Source organism: Mobula hypostoma, chromosome 2 (genome assembly GCF_963921235.1).
Source record: "Mobula hypostoma chromosome 2, sMobHyp1.1, whole genome shotgun sequence".
Classification (NCBI taxonomy): domain Eukaryota; kingdom Metazoa; phylum Chordata; class Chondrichthyes; order Myliobatiformes; family Myliobatidae; genus Mobula; species Mobula hypostoma.
Genome location: NC_086098.1, coordinates 64760130 through 64779541, shown reverse-complemented (window position 1 = coordinate 64779541; position 19412 = coordinate 64760130). Strand labels below are relative to the sequence as shown.

The 19412-nt window shown below is 44.0% G+C and overlaps 1 protein-coding gene across 1 annotated transcript; it reads left to right on the top strand.

Moving 5' to 3' along the window:
* The first annotated feature begins 1331 nt into the window (after positions 1–1331).
* On the top strand, positions 1332–18683 carry cmpk2 (cytidine monophosphate (UMP-CMP) kinase 2, mitochondrial). Its single transcript, XM_063038108.1, has 5 exons — positions 1332–2324; positions 8325–8439; positions 10189–10390; positions 11649–11882; positions 13127–18683. Exons 1-5 carry the CDS (start codon positions 1434–1436, stop codon positions 13254–13256), a joined length of 1572 nt encoding a protein of 523 aa, XP_062894178.1. The 5' UTR covers positions 1332–1433; the 3' UTR covers positions 13257–18683.
* Positions 18684–19412: the final 729 nt, after the last annotated feature.

The window sequence follows — 19412 nt, the reverse complement described above, 5'->3', positions numbered from 1 at the left end:
CCAGGACATGCCCTGATCTCATTGTTATGTATTGCATTGTACTGCTGCCACAAGGCCAACCAATTTCATGACAAATGCCTGTGATATTGAACTTGATTCTGATACAGTGGTCTTCTTAATAGGTGGGGCCCATAGATTAACGCAGGGAATTGTTAAAAATACTCACACCAGCTGTTCTGTGCAGAAGGTAAGGACTGAGCATTCAGGTCAGACGCTTTCCATGGGTTTGTTATCCGGAAGACAGATCTCACGTCTGGAACAGTGACTGTGGTTTCCAGTCCACTGGAGGCTGTCAGGGTGGGTGTGACATACCCATTCCCTTCGGTTCAAAATGTGCGTAGAATATTCATCGTTGAGAGTGTGCTGTTGTTGGCAATACTGTCCAACTTTGTTCTGTAGCCCATTATAGATTGTAAGGCACAATGCTGGAATGGGACTCAATTTTGTACTAGTACTGTCCCTTAGCACCTCTCATTGCTTTATAGAGATGGTGTTGCAATTTCTTGTAAAGGTCAGGGTCACCTGATTTGAATGCTTGGGGAATGGACCTCCCAGTTCATCCATGGTTTCTGGTTGGCGAACACCTGGATCCTCTTTGGTACACAGTCCTCAAGATCCTTGCTGGAAAAGTCGTAGTGACATACTCATCAAGACTTGCAGCTGAGTCTTTGAACATACCAACTCAAAGCAGTCGCAAAAGATCTTGTCAGTTTTCTCAGACCAACATTGTATGACTTTCTGTATCAGATCCTCCTGTTTAGCTTCTGTTCTTTTTATGCAGGGAGTAGATGGTCTGAGTGGTGGGAAGCCTATACATTCTCAGTACTGATGCAGAGCCTAATTGGAGATGTCAATTATCCTTTTGCCCCCACAGATGCTGCCTGACCTTCCAGCAGTTTTGTTTTTGGTCCAGATTACAGTATCTGGAATTTCTTGTGTCTCTGTGTAAATAAGATAATGTCACGTTCCTTTTGTAATTGCTGTGCCTATTATGAATTAAGTGTATCCAATCACAAACAAGAGAACATCTGCCGATGCTGGAAATCAGAGCAGCACACACAAATTGCTGGAAGAACTCAGCAGGCCAGGCAGCGTCTATGGGAAAACATAAACAGTCCCCGTTTCCAGCCGAAAAGCATGGACTGTACTCTTTTCCCTAGATGCTGAGTTCCTCCAGCATCTTGTGTATGTTGCAGGAATTAAGTATAGCAGAGTACAGCAGGGGTGTCTGCAACTGTCTGTCTACTTCTGTGTAACGTCATCCAGCATCTGCAGATTTTAATGTTAATAGAGACAAGATATTATCGATACTGGAACCTGGAGCAAAAAAAATAGACAAATTGCTCTGTGAACTTGAAGGGTTATAGGCGGTGTAGGAGAAAAGGGTTAGATTGACCACGGAGTAAGTTTATACAGGGAAGATCGCCAGTATAATGCTCTTTCAGCAGTTTGTTTGTCTTTGCTGCAGCTCCCCTTTATCTTCCAGAACTTGTGACTCTGCTTGCAGGGAGCAAGAGTTGGAGAGGTCGAGTGTGGAAGCGGACGCCGCTGACTTTCGTTTATTTTCCGAGCTCTGTGGCTCTTTCGTTTTCCATACGTCACCCTTGTTTACAAACGGCTGGGTTTCGATTGCGGAGCGCCGGGCGTGTGATACCGCACCCTTTCCGTGGCTGCAGGGCCGGCTCCGCCTGCACCCCAGTCCGGTGATGAGCCTCCGCTGCAGCCGGGACATGGCCAGCTCCTTCGGCTCTGCTCTATACAAGCAATGGGCGAAAAGGGTCTTCGCAATCGAGTGCGAGAGCAGCGCCGACCCGCTGTATTTTGCCCTCAGCCCCAACTCCGAGAGCCCCTGGGATGAGAACAGCAAGCTGCACCAACTGCTTAGCCGAGCTCAGACCTACTCGCTCTGCATCGCCTCTGAAAACAGAATCCGGGGTGCAGAAACCTACATGAACCTGCAGAGCAAACTGACCAGGCTGCCCGAGACATGCCGTGTCATGGAACTGACGGCGTTTTTCCCCAACCAGGAAGGATCTTCGATCAAAGGGTTTCTGGTGCAAGATGACCGATGCTGTCAGAGCACCGAACGTGTCCTGCGGGACCTGCTGCGGGAGAGTGGGCAGAGCTGTCTGTGCACCTACAGGACGGGCGAGGAGGGCAGGATATGGCAGAGCCTGGGGCTTCTCAGTGACGGACAGCAGAAGGAGATCCTCAGAAACTGCTTGTCTCTGACCCAAACGCCGGAGCTTCACCCCTCAGTGTTAAACATCAAAAACTCTGTCGTATTCTATAAGTATGAAGATGCATATAGCGTTCTCAAGGAGGTAAGTCCGACTTCCCGAGTCTGTATGAAAATCTGAAAAATGCAGATGCAGCTGCAAACTCGAACTAAAACCGGAAAATGCTGGAAATACCCAGCAGGCCAAAAAGCCTCTGTTTGGGAGAGAATCTGGTCACCAGTCCTGATCAAATCCCTTTCTGCCCCATTTTTTCTGAAGTCCTTTTCCCTCTCCTCATGTCCTTTATTATATATGGAATGCTTGGTCAAGTGGCTGTACGTGCAAGATCTACTCTTACGGGGGTCAGGGGGTATGGAGGGAAGGCTGGGGCGGGGTTCTGAGTTGGAGGATCAGCCATGATCATAATAAATGGCGGTGCAGGCTCGAAGGGCCGAATGGCCGACTCCTGCACCTATTTTCTATGTTTCTATGTTTAACATCAACCGTCTTCTGAAAATAAGCATCCAAAGTTTAATCTGCTCAAAAGAGAGGGAGGAATAATCCTTCATCTGCACTTTTATGTGAATAGTCTGTGTGCTTAAAAATGAGTTGAGATTCCAGGTTATGAATGTGAACTCAGATCCTGGAACACACATAAAATGCTGGTGGAACTCAGCAGGTGAGGCAGCATCAACGGAGATGAATAAACAGTGGACCTGTGGGGCTGAGACCCGTCTTCAGGGCTGGAAAGTAAGAGCAAGGATGCCAGAATAAAAAACTGGGCGGGGTGGGGTGAGTGGGATTAGCTAGAAGGTGATAGGTGAAGCCAGGTGGCTGGGAAAGGTAAAGGGTTAGAGAAGAAGGGTTAGAAGAATCTGATATGAGAGGAGAATGGACCATGGGAGAAAAGGAAGAAGGTGGGGTGTGGGGGGGGGGTGGAGGTGATAGGCAGTGTGACAGAGTGAGTGTAACATTGTTTGTTGGAGCTACCTTTTGGTTGAAACATTAAATCCAGGCCGCAATGATTTCCAATCAGATATACTTAAAATATATCAATTGTTTGTGATCACACTCCAGAATATTCTGTGTAAATTGATTTTTGAGTTTCTTGTATTAAAACAGAGACTAAACTTCATTGGTTGTAGAGTTTGTTGGGATGCCTGGAAACCAAAATCCAAGTTTCTGCTTTCAGTTCATGGAAATAGAATACAACAAAATTAGATTTCTAGCATTTGTAATATCTCGTCTGTTCACTGCTTTTATGAAGATTCTTGATCGTATTTTGAGTTACACCTTTGACACAAAATAATCTGCAGATGCTGGGGTCAAAGCAACACTCACAACACGCTAGAGGAACTCAGCAGGTCAGGCAGCATCCGTGGAAAAGATCGGTCAATGTTTCGGGCCAGAACCCTTCGTCGGGACTGTAGAGGGAAGGGGCAGACGCCCTATAAAGAAGGTGGGAGGGAGAAGGCTAGTAGGTTCCTGGTGAAAAACCAGTAAGGGGAAAGATAAAGGGGTGGAGGAGGGGAAGCAGGGAGGTGATAGGCAGGAAAGGTGAAGAAGGAATAGGGGAAAGCACAATGGGTAGTAGAAGGAGGCGGAACCATGAGAGAGGTGATAGGCAGCTGCGGGAGGGGGCAGAGTGACATAGGGATAGAGGAAGGGAGGGGGAGGGAATGGTGAAGACTCGGCAAGGGTTGGAGCTGGGGTCGGAGGAGGGTGAAGAGTGGGAGGTCTCAGGAGGGAGAGGAGGGTTGGGATGTTCAGGGAGAGCGGGGTTAGGGTAGGATGAGTAATCAGAGGAATGGAGGGGCGATGAGGGGTAGAAGGAAGGTTTGGAGTCACGGGGAGGTAAGAGGGTAGTGGGGGAATAAGATGGGCGGTAGGACCCAGCGGCAGTAAGAGCGGTCCCAGTCTGGAGAGGGCCGGGACCTCAATCCGAGCTGGATCCGGAGCTGGGGGTGGCGGAGCCTGTAGCCTGCAGGGCCCCAGAATGGAGGTCGGAGTCGGAGGTGAGTGAGTCTATGGCCCCCCGGGGGCTGGTGCCCATGTCCGGGAGGCCGTGGTTCCATTCAGGGTCAGAGTCAGAGGTGGATGGGTCTTCGGCCTGCCGAAGGCCTGAGAAGTCGAGGTCCAAGGGGTCGGGGTGCGGGCTGGAGCCCATCGTCGTCGTGGGCTCCAGGCGGGCGAGCTTGTGGTCCTTCTTGGATGCGAGGAAGGAGAAGAAACGTCGGTTGGAGGCGTGAATCCGGCGGAGAATGAAGTATGGCAGAGGTCCATGGAGGACCCCACCACTAAGCACATCTTTCCTTCTCCACCCCTCTCTGCTTTCCGCAGGGATCAGTCCCTCGGCGACTCCCTGGTCCACACGTCCCTCCCCACGGATCTCCCAGCCGGCACTTATCCCTGTAAGCGCAAGTGCTACACCTGTCCCCACACCTCCTCTCTTGCCACCATTCAGGGCCCCAAACAGTCCTTCCAAGTGAGGGAACACTTCACTTGTGAGTCTGTTGGGGTCATCTATTGTATCCGGTGCTCCCGGTGCGGCCTCCTCTACATTGGTGAAACCCGACGCAGATTGGGGGACCACTTCGTCGAGCACCTCCGCTCCGTCCGCCACAACAGACAGGATCTACCGGTAGCCACCCACTTCAACTCTGCTTCCCACTCCCATTCAGATATGTCCATACATGGCCTCCTCTACTGCCATGATGAGGCTAAACTCAGGTTGGAGGAGCAACACCTCATATACCGTCTAGGTAGTCTCCAGCCCCTTGGTATGGACATAGAATTCTCCAACTTCCAGTAATTTCCTCCCCCTCCCTTCCCCTATCCCTATGTCACTCTGCCCCCTCCCCCAGCTGCCTATCACCTCCCTCATTGTTCTACCTTCTTCTACTACCCATTGTGTTTTCCCCTATTCCTTCTTCATCTTTCCTGCCTATCACCTCCCTGCTTCCCCTCCCACACCTCTTTATCTTTCCCCTTACTGGTTTTTCACCTGGAACCTACCAGCCTTCTCCTTCCCACCCTCCCCCCACCTTCTTTATAGGGCCTCTGCCCCCTCCCTGTACAGTCCTGACGAAGGGTTCTGGCCCGAAACGTTGACTCATCGTTTCCACGGATGCTGCCCGACCTGCTGAGTTCCTCCAGCATGTTGTGAGAGTTACATCTTTGAGTGTCCCCACAAGCATTCCCATAAGCGGTGATGGACCAAGTATGTAAACGTAAAAGACAAAGGTGATATATTTGAAACAAAAGGATAGCTCTATTTGTCACAATATATTAAAGTAATTACAGGACCGAAAGGCTTATCGTATGACGAGCATTTGATGGCTGTGGGCCTATATTCACTGAAATTCAAAAGAATGAGGGATGATCTCATTGAAACCTATCAGATAATGAAAGACCTCAAAAGAGTGGAACTGGCGAGGATGTGGAGTGGATGTGGAGAGGATATGGAGTGGCTGTGGAGGTGGCGAGGATGTGGAGTGGAAGTGGAGAGGATATGGAGTGGCTGTGGAGGTGGAGAGGATGTGGAGTGGAAGTGGAGGTGGAGAGGATGTGGAGGTGGAGAGGATATGGAGTGGCTGTGGAGGTGGAGAGGATGTGGAGTGGAAGTGGAGGTGGAGAGGATGTGGAAGTGGAGAGGATATGGAGTGGCTGTGGAGGTGGAGAGGATATGGAGTGGCTGTGGAGGTGGCGAGGATGTGGAGTGGAAGTGGAGAGGATATGGAGTGGCTGTGGAGGTGGAGAGGATATGGAGTGGCTGTGGAGGTGGCGAGGATGTGGAGTGGAAGTGGAGAGGATATGGAGTGGCTGTGGAGGTGGAGAGGATGTGGAGTGGAAGTGGAGGTGGAGAGGATGTGGAGTGGATGTGGAGAGGATATGGAGTGGCTGTGGAAGTGGAGAGGATATGGAGTGGCTGTGGAGGTGGAGAGGATGTGGAGTGGATGTGGGGAGGATGTGGAGTGGAAGTGGAGAGGATGTGGGAGAGTCTAAGACCAGTGGATGCAGCTTTAGAATAGAGGGCTGTCCATTTAGAACAGAGATGAGGAGGAATTTCTTTAAGCATGGAGTGGTGAATCAGTGGAATTCGTTGCCACAGGCAACTGTGGAGATCAGGTCACTGGGTATACTGTACTTCAGGCAGAGGTTAATAGAGTCTTGATTAGCCAGAGCATGAAAAGATATGAGGAGAAGGCAGGACATTGGGGCTGAGAGGGAAATGAATCAAACATGGTAAAATAGTGGAGAAGGCTCTATGGGCCAAATGGCCTATTTTTGCTCCTAGATCTTATGCTAAACACTCATTTCACTAACCTGTTCATAAGACCGTAAGACATAGGAATTAGGCCATTCAGCCTATCGAGTCTGCTCTGCCATTCAATCATGGCTGATCCCGGATCCCACTCAACCCCATACACCTGTCCATATATGACATAATTTTCAAAGAATTATGAACTTGCACACTTAAGTCGCTCTGTTCCATTATACTCCCCAGTCCCCTACCATTCATATTAAGTCCTACCCCGGTTTGACTTTCCAAAATGCATCACTTCACATTGATCTGTATTGGAGTTCGTTTGCCACTCCTCAGCCCTCTCCCCTAACTGATCAAAATTCTCCCCGGTAATTATGATAACCTTCTTCACCGTAAAAACACCTCTTAATTTCATGACGTCTGCAGACTGACTTCCAAATCATTTATATAAAATAACAAATAACAAAGGTCCCAACACCAAGCATGTGGCAGACTACTAGTTACCCGGCCTCTTGTCGAGAAACTACTTTTAACTACCAGTCTCTGCTTCCTACCTCTGAGCTAGTTTTGAATCCAGCAAACTGCAATGTTGTACCTTGTTTAGAGCCTGTTAAAGCCTAAATAGACATTATCCACTACTTTACCCTCACCTACCTTTTTTGTTACCCCTTCAAAAAATTCTTAACTGGTTCATCAAACACAACATTCTACCCACAAAGCTATGCTGACTCCTCCCAATCTTTTGTCTATCCAAATGCTAATAGATTTTGACCTTCATAATTTCCTAAAGTGACTTCCCCACCGTTGATGTCAGGCTGAACTGCCTGTAGTTCCCTAACTTCTCCTTGCACTGCTTCTTAAACAGAATATTAGTCACCTTCCAGTCTTTGAGAACTTTCCCAGTTGCTAACCATGAAGTAAGTAAGGCCATTGCAATTTCCTCTCTATACTCTTCAGAGTCTGAGGATATACACAGGCTCTGGGGATATATCTAGTATATATAAGATCTCTTCACTCCTCTAAACTTTATTAAATAAATTGTCTTTTTTAAGCATATTTTTTACAATTGCAATACCCTGCTGGACATTAAGAACTTAAAGTACTGCAGGTCTACCCCAGCAACGAGTTGCGTGTCGGCAGGAGCTGGACTTGGTGTGCATCGTGGTGCTGCTTGCTGCAGAGAGGCGTCAGTGCGTGAAAGTGATGTGCAGCCTAACAGCAAGGGATCGCCTTAGTTGCTTTTCCTGTGATCACACGACTCTGAGCACTGTTAATACGGAACGCTGCGTGTCCGATTCGCTGATTTATTGGCGCATGTCAGGAGAGCTGCGTGGCTTCAGTCATAGCGAGCACTAGGCCTCAAGCCACGGTGTCGCCTGTTTACAGCTCCCCAGGAGAGAGACACTGGGGTCAGTGTGCTCCACCAAAGCACCAGGGACAGTAATGTGCAGCATCCAAGCTGGAGTCAGTGCTTCCTCAAGTGTCCACTCTGCAGAAAACAAGCCGTGTTGTGCTTGACTGCAGACTGCTGCAACATTCATGCACTCAGGCTCTTGGACTATTATTTTTTGTGTGACTATATTTTACTGAGGTATGTGCCTACTGTCTTATATGTGCTGTATGTGTGACCATTGGTACCGTGTTTTGCACATTGGCCCTGGATTAACACTATTTCATTTGGCTGCATTCATGGGTATTCTCGTTGAATAACAATTAAACTTGAACTTGAAGTGACAGTGTTAAGCAATGATAATCAGATACTAGAGTTACCAACGACTATCCACTGCCTGAGGGTTATTCAGTTGAATTATGTGTTTATATTTCTGCTCATCATACAGTGTGTGGAATTGTTTCCTGAAGCCAAGGAGGTTCTGCAAATAGTGAATCAATATAATGGGACTTCCAAAAAGGGCCGCCATCCTGTTATTGTGATTGAAGGACTTGATGCAACAGGTAAGAATCGTTTAGAGATTCCATCTCTTTTGAATCTTGAACATGTATCAGGCACTGTAGCATCTTTCTCAAAGCATCCAGTAACTGAAGCTGGACATTCCATACAAATAAGTTCTATATAAAGTTAAGAACAAGTTTCTAATGTTAACAACAGGATGGTCTAAAATTTAAGTAGCTAATATGATTAATGTACTTCCAAAGCACTCAAAACATTTAGAAGTCTGAAATTGTTGAACTGATTTAACAGTTTTAATAGTATTGAGCAGTAATTAGGTCAAGAAAATACATTTCATGTATGCATTGTAAGCATAAATTGTATTAATTAATTGATTGATTAATTAATTAACTTCTAGTCATGCCTCACCCACCCCTTCATTTCCCATCCCCTTGTCCCTCTCTCATAATATCTCCTTGCCGCTACCCACCCGCCCCCCCCCCATCACCTCCCTCTGGTGCTCCTCCTTCTCCCTTTCTGCTTTCTTCGATGGCCTTCTGTCTCTTTCACCAATCAACTTCCTAGCTCTTTGCTTCATCCCTGGCTCTCGAAGTTTCGCTTATCACCTGGCGTTTCCCTCTTCCTTCCCCCCACCTTTCAAATCTACTCCTCAGGTTTTTTTCTCCAGCCCTGCTGAAGGGTTTTGGCAGAAACGTCGACTGTACTTTTTTCCATAGATGCTGTCTGACTTACTGAGTTCCTCCAACATTTTGTGTGTGTTGCTCGGATTTCCGGCATCTGCAGATTTTCTCTTGTTTGTAATTAATTGTAAGTTTTTTTTGATAGAATCTAGAGATCATAAAACTATGACTTTACTCCTTTCATCAATAGTACTTGGCTATTCAAAATACAGTTGCAGGCAGCAGAAAAGCTGTGAGGATGAGGAATCAATCCTCTCCCCCCCCCCCACCAATACAAAGGGCTACTTATGTTAAGGCATCCTAATTAAGTTTCCCTTCCTATCTGAAGCCAAATACCAACGGACTGTAGAATGACAAAAACCACCAGAGCTTCAGTTCTTAATGTACACGTGCAGGTTTTCTACTTGAAATTAGAGTGGGAACCCCAGATGACTTTTGCTCCCATTGTCCAAAGTCAAGTAAATCACCACTGAATGACAAAATTCTCCTCAGATCTTCTGTTTTTATGTGGCACACTCAATAGTCCATTTAAACATTATAAAAAGTATTGGAGATACAAGAGACTGCAGATGTTGGATTATGGAGCAGCAAGCCTTTCTGCCGGTGTCTCCAACATTCACACTCTCCTTGCTACACCTGCTCATCATCTTTATTCTGTCCTTTTCTCTGCTCCATCTACATTCACCTGCCACTGTTTCTCACCATCACCACTGCTCTCTTCCCCTACCTGGAACAAGGCACCCGTCACCTTCTACTCCTCCTCAGTCCACCTTTCACCTTGGACTTCTGTCTGACCACTCCCCCCCCTCCCTTCACCTCTCTATGTCAGCCATCTTGCTTCTCACTCTCAGTTCTGATGCAGGGTTTTGACCCGAAACATCAACAATTCTTTTCCTCCCACAGTTGCTGCTCGAACTGCTGAGTTCCCCCAGCAAATTATTTGGTGTTAGAAAAAATATTGTTCTATGCTGTAGAAGTCTCTGGTCAGATGCAGCCTGCAGATGTTAGTAAATAACAAACAATTAAGTAAAAAATAAATAGCAACAAATCATTGCTCTTATTTTATTACGAATAGAGGCTTTATTCTGTTATATTTATTACAATTATCTTTAGGAAAGAGTACTTTGACTGAGGCTTTAAGAGATTCGATTCAAGCAACACTTTTAAAGTCACCACACGACAGTATTGGCCATTTGAGAAAAACATTTGATCTAAAACCACCTCTCATTCGGCGAGCCTTTTATACTTTGGGCAATTACATAACCGCCTCTGTCACAGCAAAGACATCGGAAACATCTCCAGTAATCGTGGATCGGTGAGTGTAATCTTCAAAGGTTCTAGAGGATGGTTGTCACTAAATTAACTGTCCTGGGACTTTGGTGGGCACACCCATGCAAGGAATAGAAATGATAGAGATACTGAGCAACATAGCTAACAGCAAATTTAATTTCATGGCAAGATTACTGGCAAAGTAGTTAGAAAGTGGTTGATTTAAGAATTGACATTTAGATAGGGAAAATGCTAATCACTTTCCTCATTTTAAACACACAGATTGGGAGAAGGAAATTATATATCTGTTAGTCAAATAACTCTTGTCAGAAAGGTTAGATGTTCAACATGGTAAAATTAGGTCATCCATTTTCAAGAAAATAAATCAAAATTCTCGATACATTATGCAAAATTATGAAGAGAAATTTAGGAATATATATGAAACACACTGAAATCTTGTCATCAGCTAGAAAATATGTACTAAGAAATCTAAAGGGAAATAATTTTAAACTTGAAACAGAAAATTTAGAGATGATTCTTGATTAGTAAGGGTATCAAGGATTATGGCGAGAAGGCAGGAGAACAGGGTTGAGAGGGATAATAAATTAGCTATGATGCAATGATGGCGCAGACTGGATGGACTGAATAGCCTAATTATGCTCCTATGTCTTATCATGCCAGGAAGGAATTTCTTCACATACAATCTGGATCTCACAGATTATCAGCTTAATTGTAAGTTTCATCAGTGGGATTGATAGATTTTTGAGTGTTGCAGCTCAGGGAGATAATGGAGTTAGGATTTAGATCAAGACACTGCTGTTTCGCATTTTAAAGTTACAGAAGAGAATGTTTATTCATTCACTATCATTCTTATTTTTTGCAGTAAACTATGTGATTTCGTAAGGTCTATTTACCCGGAGTGAGTCATAAGAACTACATTTTAAAAACTAATTAAATGTTTTTCATAATTTTTTCTGAAAATCATTTAAGTTCTCTTGTTTAGTATCTTTAATTACTAAATTTTACTCAGATATCTTTCCATGAAGTCCGCTCTCTTTTCACAATTACAGCACTATTCCATTGAATGATCAATCAGAAAATTAAAAAGGAAACAGACTGGTTGACTGCGCTAATTAAATAATTCCTAATTATCAAAAGCTGACTGCGGTTTTTGTAGGTGTTGGTTTACAATATCAACTGCACAAGTTATTGCTAACATTTCTTCCACATTACCACCGTCTTTATACTTATCACAGCTACTCAATATTTCCATTGAATGTAAGCTATGGTGTGTTATTTTCTAGGTTCTGGCACAGCACTGCTGCATATGGAATCGCAACCGAAGTAAGTGGGAAAGTGGAGAACCTGCCTCCCCATCGGCATGAATTATACCAGTGGCCACAAGATCTGCTTCAACCAGATTTGGTGCTCTTGCTTACAGTCAGTGCAGAGGAGAGGATCCGTCGTTTGGAACATAGAGGAGAGATGAAAACCAAGGAAGAAACTGAGCTGGAGAGAAACAATCTGTTTCGACAAAAGTAAGAGCAAATAGCAGCACTAAATGCAGGCATTTTAACAGAATTCATCAGGATAATCTTCCCATTTCGCTTGTCTATCTCTTACTTCCTTTACCCACCTTTTTAACCAAGTGTTGTTTATTTATATATTTGTTTATTTAGAGATGCAGGATGATAGGGGACCTTCTGGCCCTTCAAGCCATGTCACCCAGCAACTCCCAATTTAACTCTCGCCTAATCATGGGACAATTTACAGTGACTAATTAACCCTACTAACTGGTACATGTTTGTACTGTGGAAGGAAACCAAGCACCCAGAGAAAGCCCACACATTCCACAGCTAACATTAGAACTGAACTTCGAACTCTGACACCCCAAGCTGTAATAATGTCACACTAACGGTTACACTACCGTGGTGTCCTATTAAATCTTGAACTTCATACCTATTTCCCATATCTCTGTGAAACAACTTCTATGATTTACTATTTTATAGATGCAAGCCCCTATTACCAATACTGATATTTAATTTAATGGGGGACAAAAAAAAGGAAGTCATGCTGGGATTAAAATCAAAGCACGACGATCTTTTCCATTTATGTGTACTCATTGGCACTCTCACTCCTGAACTCCTGGATTTACTACTTGGTATTCACCTCACTTCAGAGAAGAAACTGTTCGGGAAAACTGCATTTTCTGAATGTAGATTGTAATGATTGGGGCTTGTCTCTTTTATCGCAAAATTTTCAGCGTTGTGAGGACAGAAAAGCCTGGGGCTGACAGAAGCATTGCTAATGGACGATCCCTCAAAAAGTTTATTTGAATATTGTCTCAGTTTGTTTATTTGCAACTGTAAACATCTGCTGTTCTATAACTAGTCTCAATTTGGAGTAATGTTGATCTAAATGTTTCAAGTGTATACATTAGTCCATCAGATAATTAGTAAACAAGATAGGGAGATATTCTTAAAATGAATCTAGTAATTCCATGGTTCTGTTTGTCATCAGTTCTCCTGCAGAACATTCTGTGACCAGGCATAACTCCATGAATGACGTTTCTGATCACTCTGTAATACACTCTTAAATGACTTGGATGTGGACTGAAAAATACAACTGAAATTAAGGATCAGATTACAAACAATAAAATCTAGCAGGTTCTGGCACCAGAACTTCAAATCACTTGTCTTGAATCAGAAACAAATTGCATGGTGTGTTGCAAGAACGGCTCTGACCTTTCTCTAAAATATGCTTTTGATCTTTTTTACAATAGGGTGGAAGCAACTTACAGAAGATTGGAGAACCCATCTTGTGTGATAGTCGATGCCAGTGCATCAAAGGAAGAGGTGCTCAAAACTGCACTTCTTCTAATTGAAAGACACTGTGGTATTAAAAGGACTTGACTTCTTACTTTAATATTTTCTAGCTACTTAAATTGAGTCTAAAGTGTATTTCATGTGATCAGAGCTATGACTTTGCATGAAAATAATACCGGCACCTTTTTTCTGTTATCGATATATACTGGAGGTAAGGCATGCAAAGATGAGATGCAGTCAATAAAAAGATGAACAAATTAGATTGTGCAGTATGTTTCTAAATGACGGAAAATACTCCTGCAGGTGAGGACTTTACACACCATAGTATGTGTCAGCCCTATTCCTTTGCCAAAAAGCACTACAGCTCCCTATTTGATCAGCTGGCAGCTTCACCACTTTGCATTAACCCGGTAGAGTGGGTTACCTGCCTCTACGGAACATGTTTGTCTTCCTTTGATTCTACATTAGATCCCGCAGTAGGTAGATACTGTATTGTGGCAGATCACTACCCCATTGCAAAGAAGGATCATGTTCATGGCTTATGAAGTTTCTTCTCCAATCCAAGTAAATAGTGACATTCACAGTGATCAAACATCTAAATAGGCATGGAGAGAAGTCAGCCCGACACCTTAGACCAGGTGTTACCAACCTTTTTTATACATGGACCCCTACCATTAATCAAAGTGCCTGTGGATCCCAGATTGGGAATCCCTGCTGGAGACACCATGAAAAGCAGATGGTCCTGGCAAAGTTCTAAAAAACTCAAAATAATTGGAGCACTGTAGCCACTGGACTCTGATTATGTCTCCACTAGACTGGCTCAAAGTTATGCTGAGATAGTTGGCACAGTGCACTACATGCCTGATGCTGAATTAAACCAATTGCTTTGATGTAGGTTAAAATTTGCTCCATAGCAAAGGAAGGAGATGCCAAATCTTGAAAAGTGAGAACGTGCTTCCACAAAGTGCCTTGCAAATGATGTAGTCCACACAGTTTCATTGTAGTACATGGATGTAAGGGTTACAATGAGCTATGTTAAAATCTCATATTGTTATTATACTTTAGATTTTGGAAGTTCCATTAACTTTCGTCCCAATTGAAACTGCACCCGTCTCCACCTCTGTACTATGTCCTACCCTGCCCTACAGTAAACTGTATATTGAATCTATTGATTACCTTTATTGTATATGATCATCTGTAATCTGGCCATATTTTGTCTGGAATAAATGTATATCTACCAGCCTTTATATATTGATTAGTGTGTGGAATGATCTGGAATTGTTCAAGTTGTGTTGCTATTGTGTCAGTAATGCTCTGGTACAGTACTCCTCCTGTGGAGGTTAGAGGGATTGGAGTGACATCCAAGTTGGCAAATAGGATAGCCATTTCCTGAAAAAAATGTTTTCAAAAGAAGTGAAAACAGAACTGAGAAAATAGCATGTAAATAATTCCTAAAAACCCATTATCCCCCATCAATACATTTAAATGATTATTTCACTTTGACAGTCCTGCTCACTCAAATTTGTTTCAACTGTTTTGCAATGCGAAGTGCTTTTGTGCCTCCAATATAGTAGATGTGACAATGGGTGTTCCTGTGATGCTCAGCAGCAAGTGTGGGTGCACTGTACTCTGAAGGAACGATGTTTCTACAAGTGGGATCTGTAGAATGTGACAGGTGACACTTGTATCGGAGAGGGACCAATATTCTTGTGGGCAGGTTTACTAGAGTCATCGGGAGTGGTTTAAACTAATATGGCAAAGGGATAGGAACCAGTATGGTAGAGCTGAGGATGAGCCAGCAGGTTTACGAGTAGATGTTGGGTGTAACATGAATATAGTAAGGAAGACCAATGAATGTAAAAAAGGACAAGCCAATGATTGAGTACAAATGCAGACGGAGCAAAAGGTTAGATTTACCACAGAGGCAAAATTCAAAAGGGCGAAGAATGCAGGAATGAAGGTGCTGTATTTAAATGCACGTAGCATTTGGAATAAGGTGGATGAACTTGTGGTGCAATTAGAGATTGGTCGGTATGATATTGTGGGCATCACTGAGTCATGGCTGAAAGAATGCCATCGTTGGGAGCTTAACAGCAAAGGATATACTTTGTGTCAAAAGGAAAGACAGGAAGGCACAGCCGGTGGTGTGGGTCTACTGGTAAGAGATGGAATTACATCTTTACAAAGTGGTGATGTAGGGTAAGGGAATGTTGAATCTTTGTGGGTGGAGTTAGGAAACTGCAAGGGTGAAAAAAACATCATGGAAATTACACGTAGGCCTCCAATAGTAGCTAAGAGGTAGGGCTGAGATTGCAAAGGGAGCTGGAAATAGTATTTAATCAGGGTAATGACACAGTTGTAATGAGGAACTTCAATGTGCAAGGGGATAGGGAAAACTAGATTAGTGTCAGAGCGCAAGAGGGGGAATTTGTTGAATGCCTACGAGATGGCATTTTAGAGCAGTTTGTGCTTGAGCCTACTCAGGGAAAGGCTATCTTCGATTGGGAGTCGTGTAATAACCCAGATCTTATTAGGAAGCTTAATGTAAAGGAACCCTTAGGAGGCAGTGATCATAATATGATTGAATTCATACTACAATTTGAGAGGGAGAAGCATAAGTCACATGTATCAGTATCACAATGGAATAAAGGGAATTACAGAGGCATGAGGAAGCAGCTTTCCCGGGTGGATTGGAGGAGGACATTGGCAGGGATGACGGCACACCAGGGGTGGCTGAGGTTTCTGGGAAAATGCACAGGATAGGTATGCCCACAGAAGAAGTAGTTCTCAAATAGCAGTGGTAGGCAACCGTGGCTGACAAGGGAAAATAAGGATTGCATAATAGCCAAGGAAAGGGCATATAAGGTAGCAAAAATGATTGAGAAGTTAGATGATTGGGAAGCTTTTAAAATCCAATGAAAGGCAACTGAAAAGCTACAAGAATGGAAAAAATGAAATACGAGGGCAACTAGCCAATAATATAAAGCAGGATACTAAAAGTTTTTTTCAATTATATTAAGAGTAAAATGGAGGTGAGAGTTGATTTTGAACCACTGGAAATTGATGCTGGTGAGGTAGTAATGGGGGACAAAGAAATGGCAGATGAACTTCATGGGTACTTTGCGTCAGTCTTCACTGTGGAAGACACTAGCAGTGTGCCAGAGGTCCATGAGAGTCAGGGAGCAGGAGTGAGTCCCACAGCTATTACAAAAGAAAAAGTGCTAGCCAACTTGAAAGGTCTTAAGGTGTATAAATCACCTGGATCAAATGAACTACATCCCAGAGTCCTGAATGAGGTTGCAGAAGAGATAATGGATGCATTGGCCATGATCTTTCAAGAATCATTTGATTCTGGCATGCTCCCAGAGGACTGGAAGATTGCAAGTGTCATTCCACTCTTTAAGAAGGGAGGAAAGTAAAAGGAAGGAAATTATAGGCCAATCAGCCTAACCTCCACAACAGCTCTAGAAAATCTGCCCACAAGGATATTGGTCCCCCACAGGTTCAGGTGTAACCTGTCCTTTATGTACAGGTGATACCTTTTTCAGAAGAGATCCCAATGATCCACAAATCTGAACATCTGCCCCCTGCACCAATTCCTCAGCCACACATTCATCTCCCAAATCATCCCATTCTTACCCTCAATGGCATGTGTCAAGGTATAGGCAGCAATCCAGAGATTACTACCCCTGAGGTCATGCATTTCCATTTCCTATCAAACTCCCTAAATTCTCTGTTTAGGTCCTCATCCCTTTCCTACCTACATCATTGGTACCAACATGTACTATGACTTCTGGCTGCTCAAACTCTCCCTTAAGAATGCTGTGCACCTGATCTGAGACCTCCCCGATGCCAGGACCTGGTAAGAAAACATACCAGCCTAGAATCCCTTTCAGATCCACAGAATCTTCTGCCTATTCAAAGGTTCATTTTGTTATGAATGTACGTATGCAGAATTCAACTCTATGAGATTTGTCTGTTCCCAACTATTGATTTCTCTTTCACCACTGCACTCCTCCCCATTTCTCTTCTGAGCCCCAGTGCGAGGCTTAGTGCTGGAGACCTAGTCATTAGGGATTTTCCATGGTGAATCGTCCAAAGCAGTATACTTATTGTAGAGGGGAACAACCACAGGATACTCCGCACTACCTGCCTATTCCCTTTCCCTCTTCTGACAGTCACCTAGGGAATTGCACTCTGAAACTTGAGGTGATTACTTCCCTGTAGCTCATTCTGTCACCTCCTCATTCTCCCATACGAGCCATAGGTCATCATACAGATGGATGCCCTTCACACACAGATAGTTATGAAGAAATCTGGCCGTTTCACAAAACTCCAACATCTGACATGAAGAACACACCACCGACCCTGGATCCATTCTCACTACTACAAGTAGTTTTCTCCCACAGTTCAACAATGTACCAGTTAGCAGTTTAATTGGTCATTGGAAATTGTCCTGTGATTAGGCTAGGGTTAAAAAGATGGGTTGCTAGGTGGTGTGGCTCGATAGGCTGCAAGGTCCTGTTCCACACTCTATCTCTTAATAAATAATAAATAATGTAGGGACAAAATAGATAAGTAAAGAAAAAACATACCAGAATCTTATCTCGGGGGTGTGTGCTTAGCCCTCTGCTCTACTCTCCAAATACACAAGACTGTGTGGCCAGGCATAGCTCAAATACCATCTATAAATTTGCTGATGATACAACCATTGTTGGTAGAATCTCAGGTGGTGACAAGAGGGTGTACAAGAGTGAGATACGCCAACTAGTGAAGTGGTGCCACAGCAACAACCTGGAACTCAATGTCAGTAAGACAAAAGAGCTGACTGTGGACTTCAGGCAGGGTCAGATGAAGAAACACATACCAATCCTCATAGAGGGATCAGAAGTGGAGAGAGTGAGCAGTTTCAAGTTCCTGGGTGTCAAGATCTCTGAGGATCTAACCTGGTCCCAACGTATCGATGTAGTTATAAAGAAGGCAAGACAGCAGTTATACTTCATTAGGAGTTTTAAGAGATTTGGTATGTCAATAAATACACTCAAAAACTTCTATAGTTGTACTGTGAAGAGCATTCTGACAGGCTGCATCACTGTCTGGTATGGGGGGAGCTATTGCACAGGACTGAAGGAAGCTGCAGAAGGTTGTAAATCTAGTCAGCTCCATCTTGTGCACTAGCCTACAAAGTACCCAGGACATCTTCAGGGAGCGGTGTCTCAGAAAGGCAGCGTCCATTATTAAGGACCTCCAGCACCCAGGACATGCCCTTTTCTCACTGTTACCATCAGGTAGGAGGTACAGAAGCTTGAAGGCACACACTCAGCGATTCAGGAACAGCTTCTTCCTCTCTGCGATCCGATTCCTAAATGGACATTGAGTCTTTGGACACTACCTCACTTTTTTTAAAACATACAGTATTTCTGTTTTTGCACTGTTTTTAGTCTATTCAATATATGTATACTGTACTTGATTTACTTGTTTATTTATTATCATTTTTATTCCATTTTTTTCTCAGCTGTATTATGTACAGTATTGCATTGTACTGCTGCTGCTAAGTTAACAAATTTCACGTCACATGCCGGTGATAATAAACCTGATTCTGATTCTGGTTCCTAGCCTCTGCCTCTTCTTGCCAAAGCCTCTTCAAAATTCAAGATTCAAGATTGGTTAATGTAATTTCAGTACACAAGTGTAAAGGCGAGTGAAATAATTGTTAGTCCTGATCTGATGCAGCAGAAAAAAACACTAAGAAACATAATAATAATAAAAAAACATAATAAATACATAAGATAGCTTATACAACATACACAGATTGATTGTGTATGTTGTATAACCTGCTATGTTGTATTGTCTACCTGCTGAACCGTGTCTACACCCACCTGGACAAGCCAGCGAGCACTGTAAGGGTCATGTTTTTTGACTTCTCCAGTGCGTTCAACACCATCCGCCCTACTCTGCTGGGGGAGAAGCTGACAGCGATGCAGGTGGATGCTTCCCTGGTGTCATGGATTTTTGATTACCTGACTGGCATACCACAGCACGTGTGCTTGCAACACTGTGTGTCCAACAGAGTGATCAGCAGCACTGGGGCTCCACAGGGGACTGTCTGGTCTCCCTTTCTCTTCACCATTTACACCTCGGACTTCAACTACTGCACAGAGTCTTGTCATCTTCAGAAGTTTTCGGATGACTCTGCCATAGTTGGATGCATCAGCAAGGGAGATGAGGCTGAGTACAGGGCTA

Excerpts from the sequence above, each read along its gene's own strand:
- cmpk2 (XM_063038108.1), top strand. The coding sequence starts at position 1,434 with ATGCTCTTTCAGCAGTTTGTTTGTCTTTGCTGCAGCTCCCCTTTATCT. Across the intron at positions 2,325-8,324 it reads CATATAGCGTTCTCAAGGAG|TGTGTGGAATTGTTTCCTGA; the intron begins GTAAGTCCGACT and ends CTCATCATACAG. Across the intron at positions 8,440-10,188 it reads TGAAGGACTTGATGCAACAG|GAAAGAGTACTTTGACTGAG; the intron begins GTAAGAATCGTT and ends AATTATCTTTAG.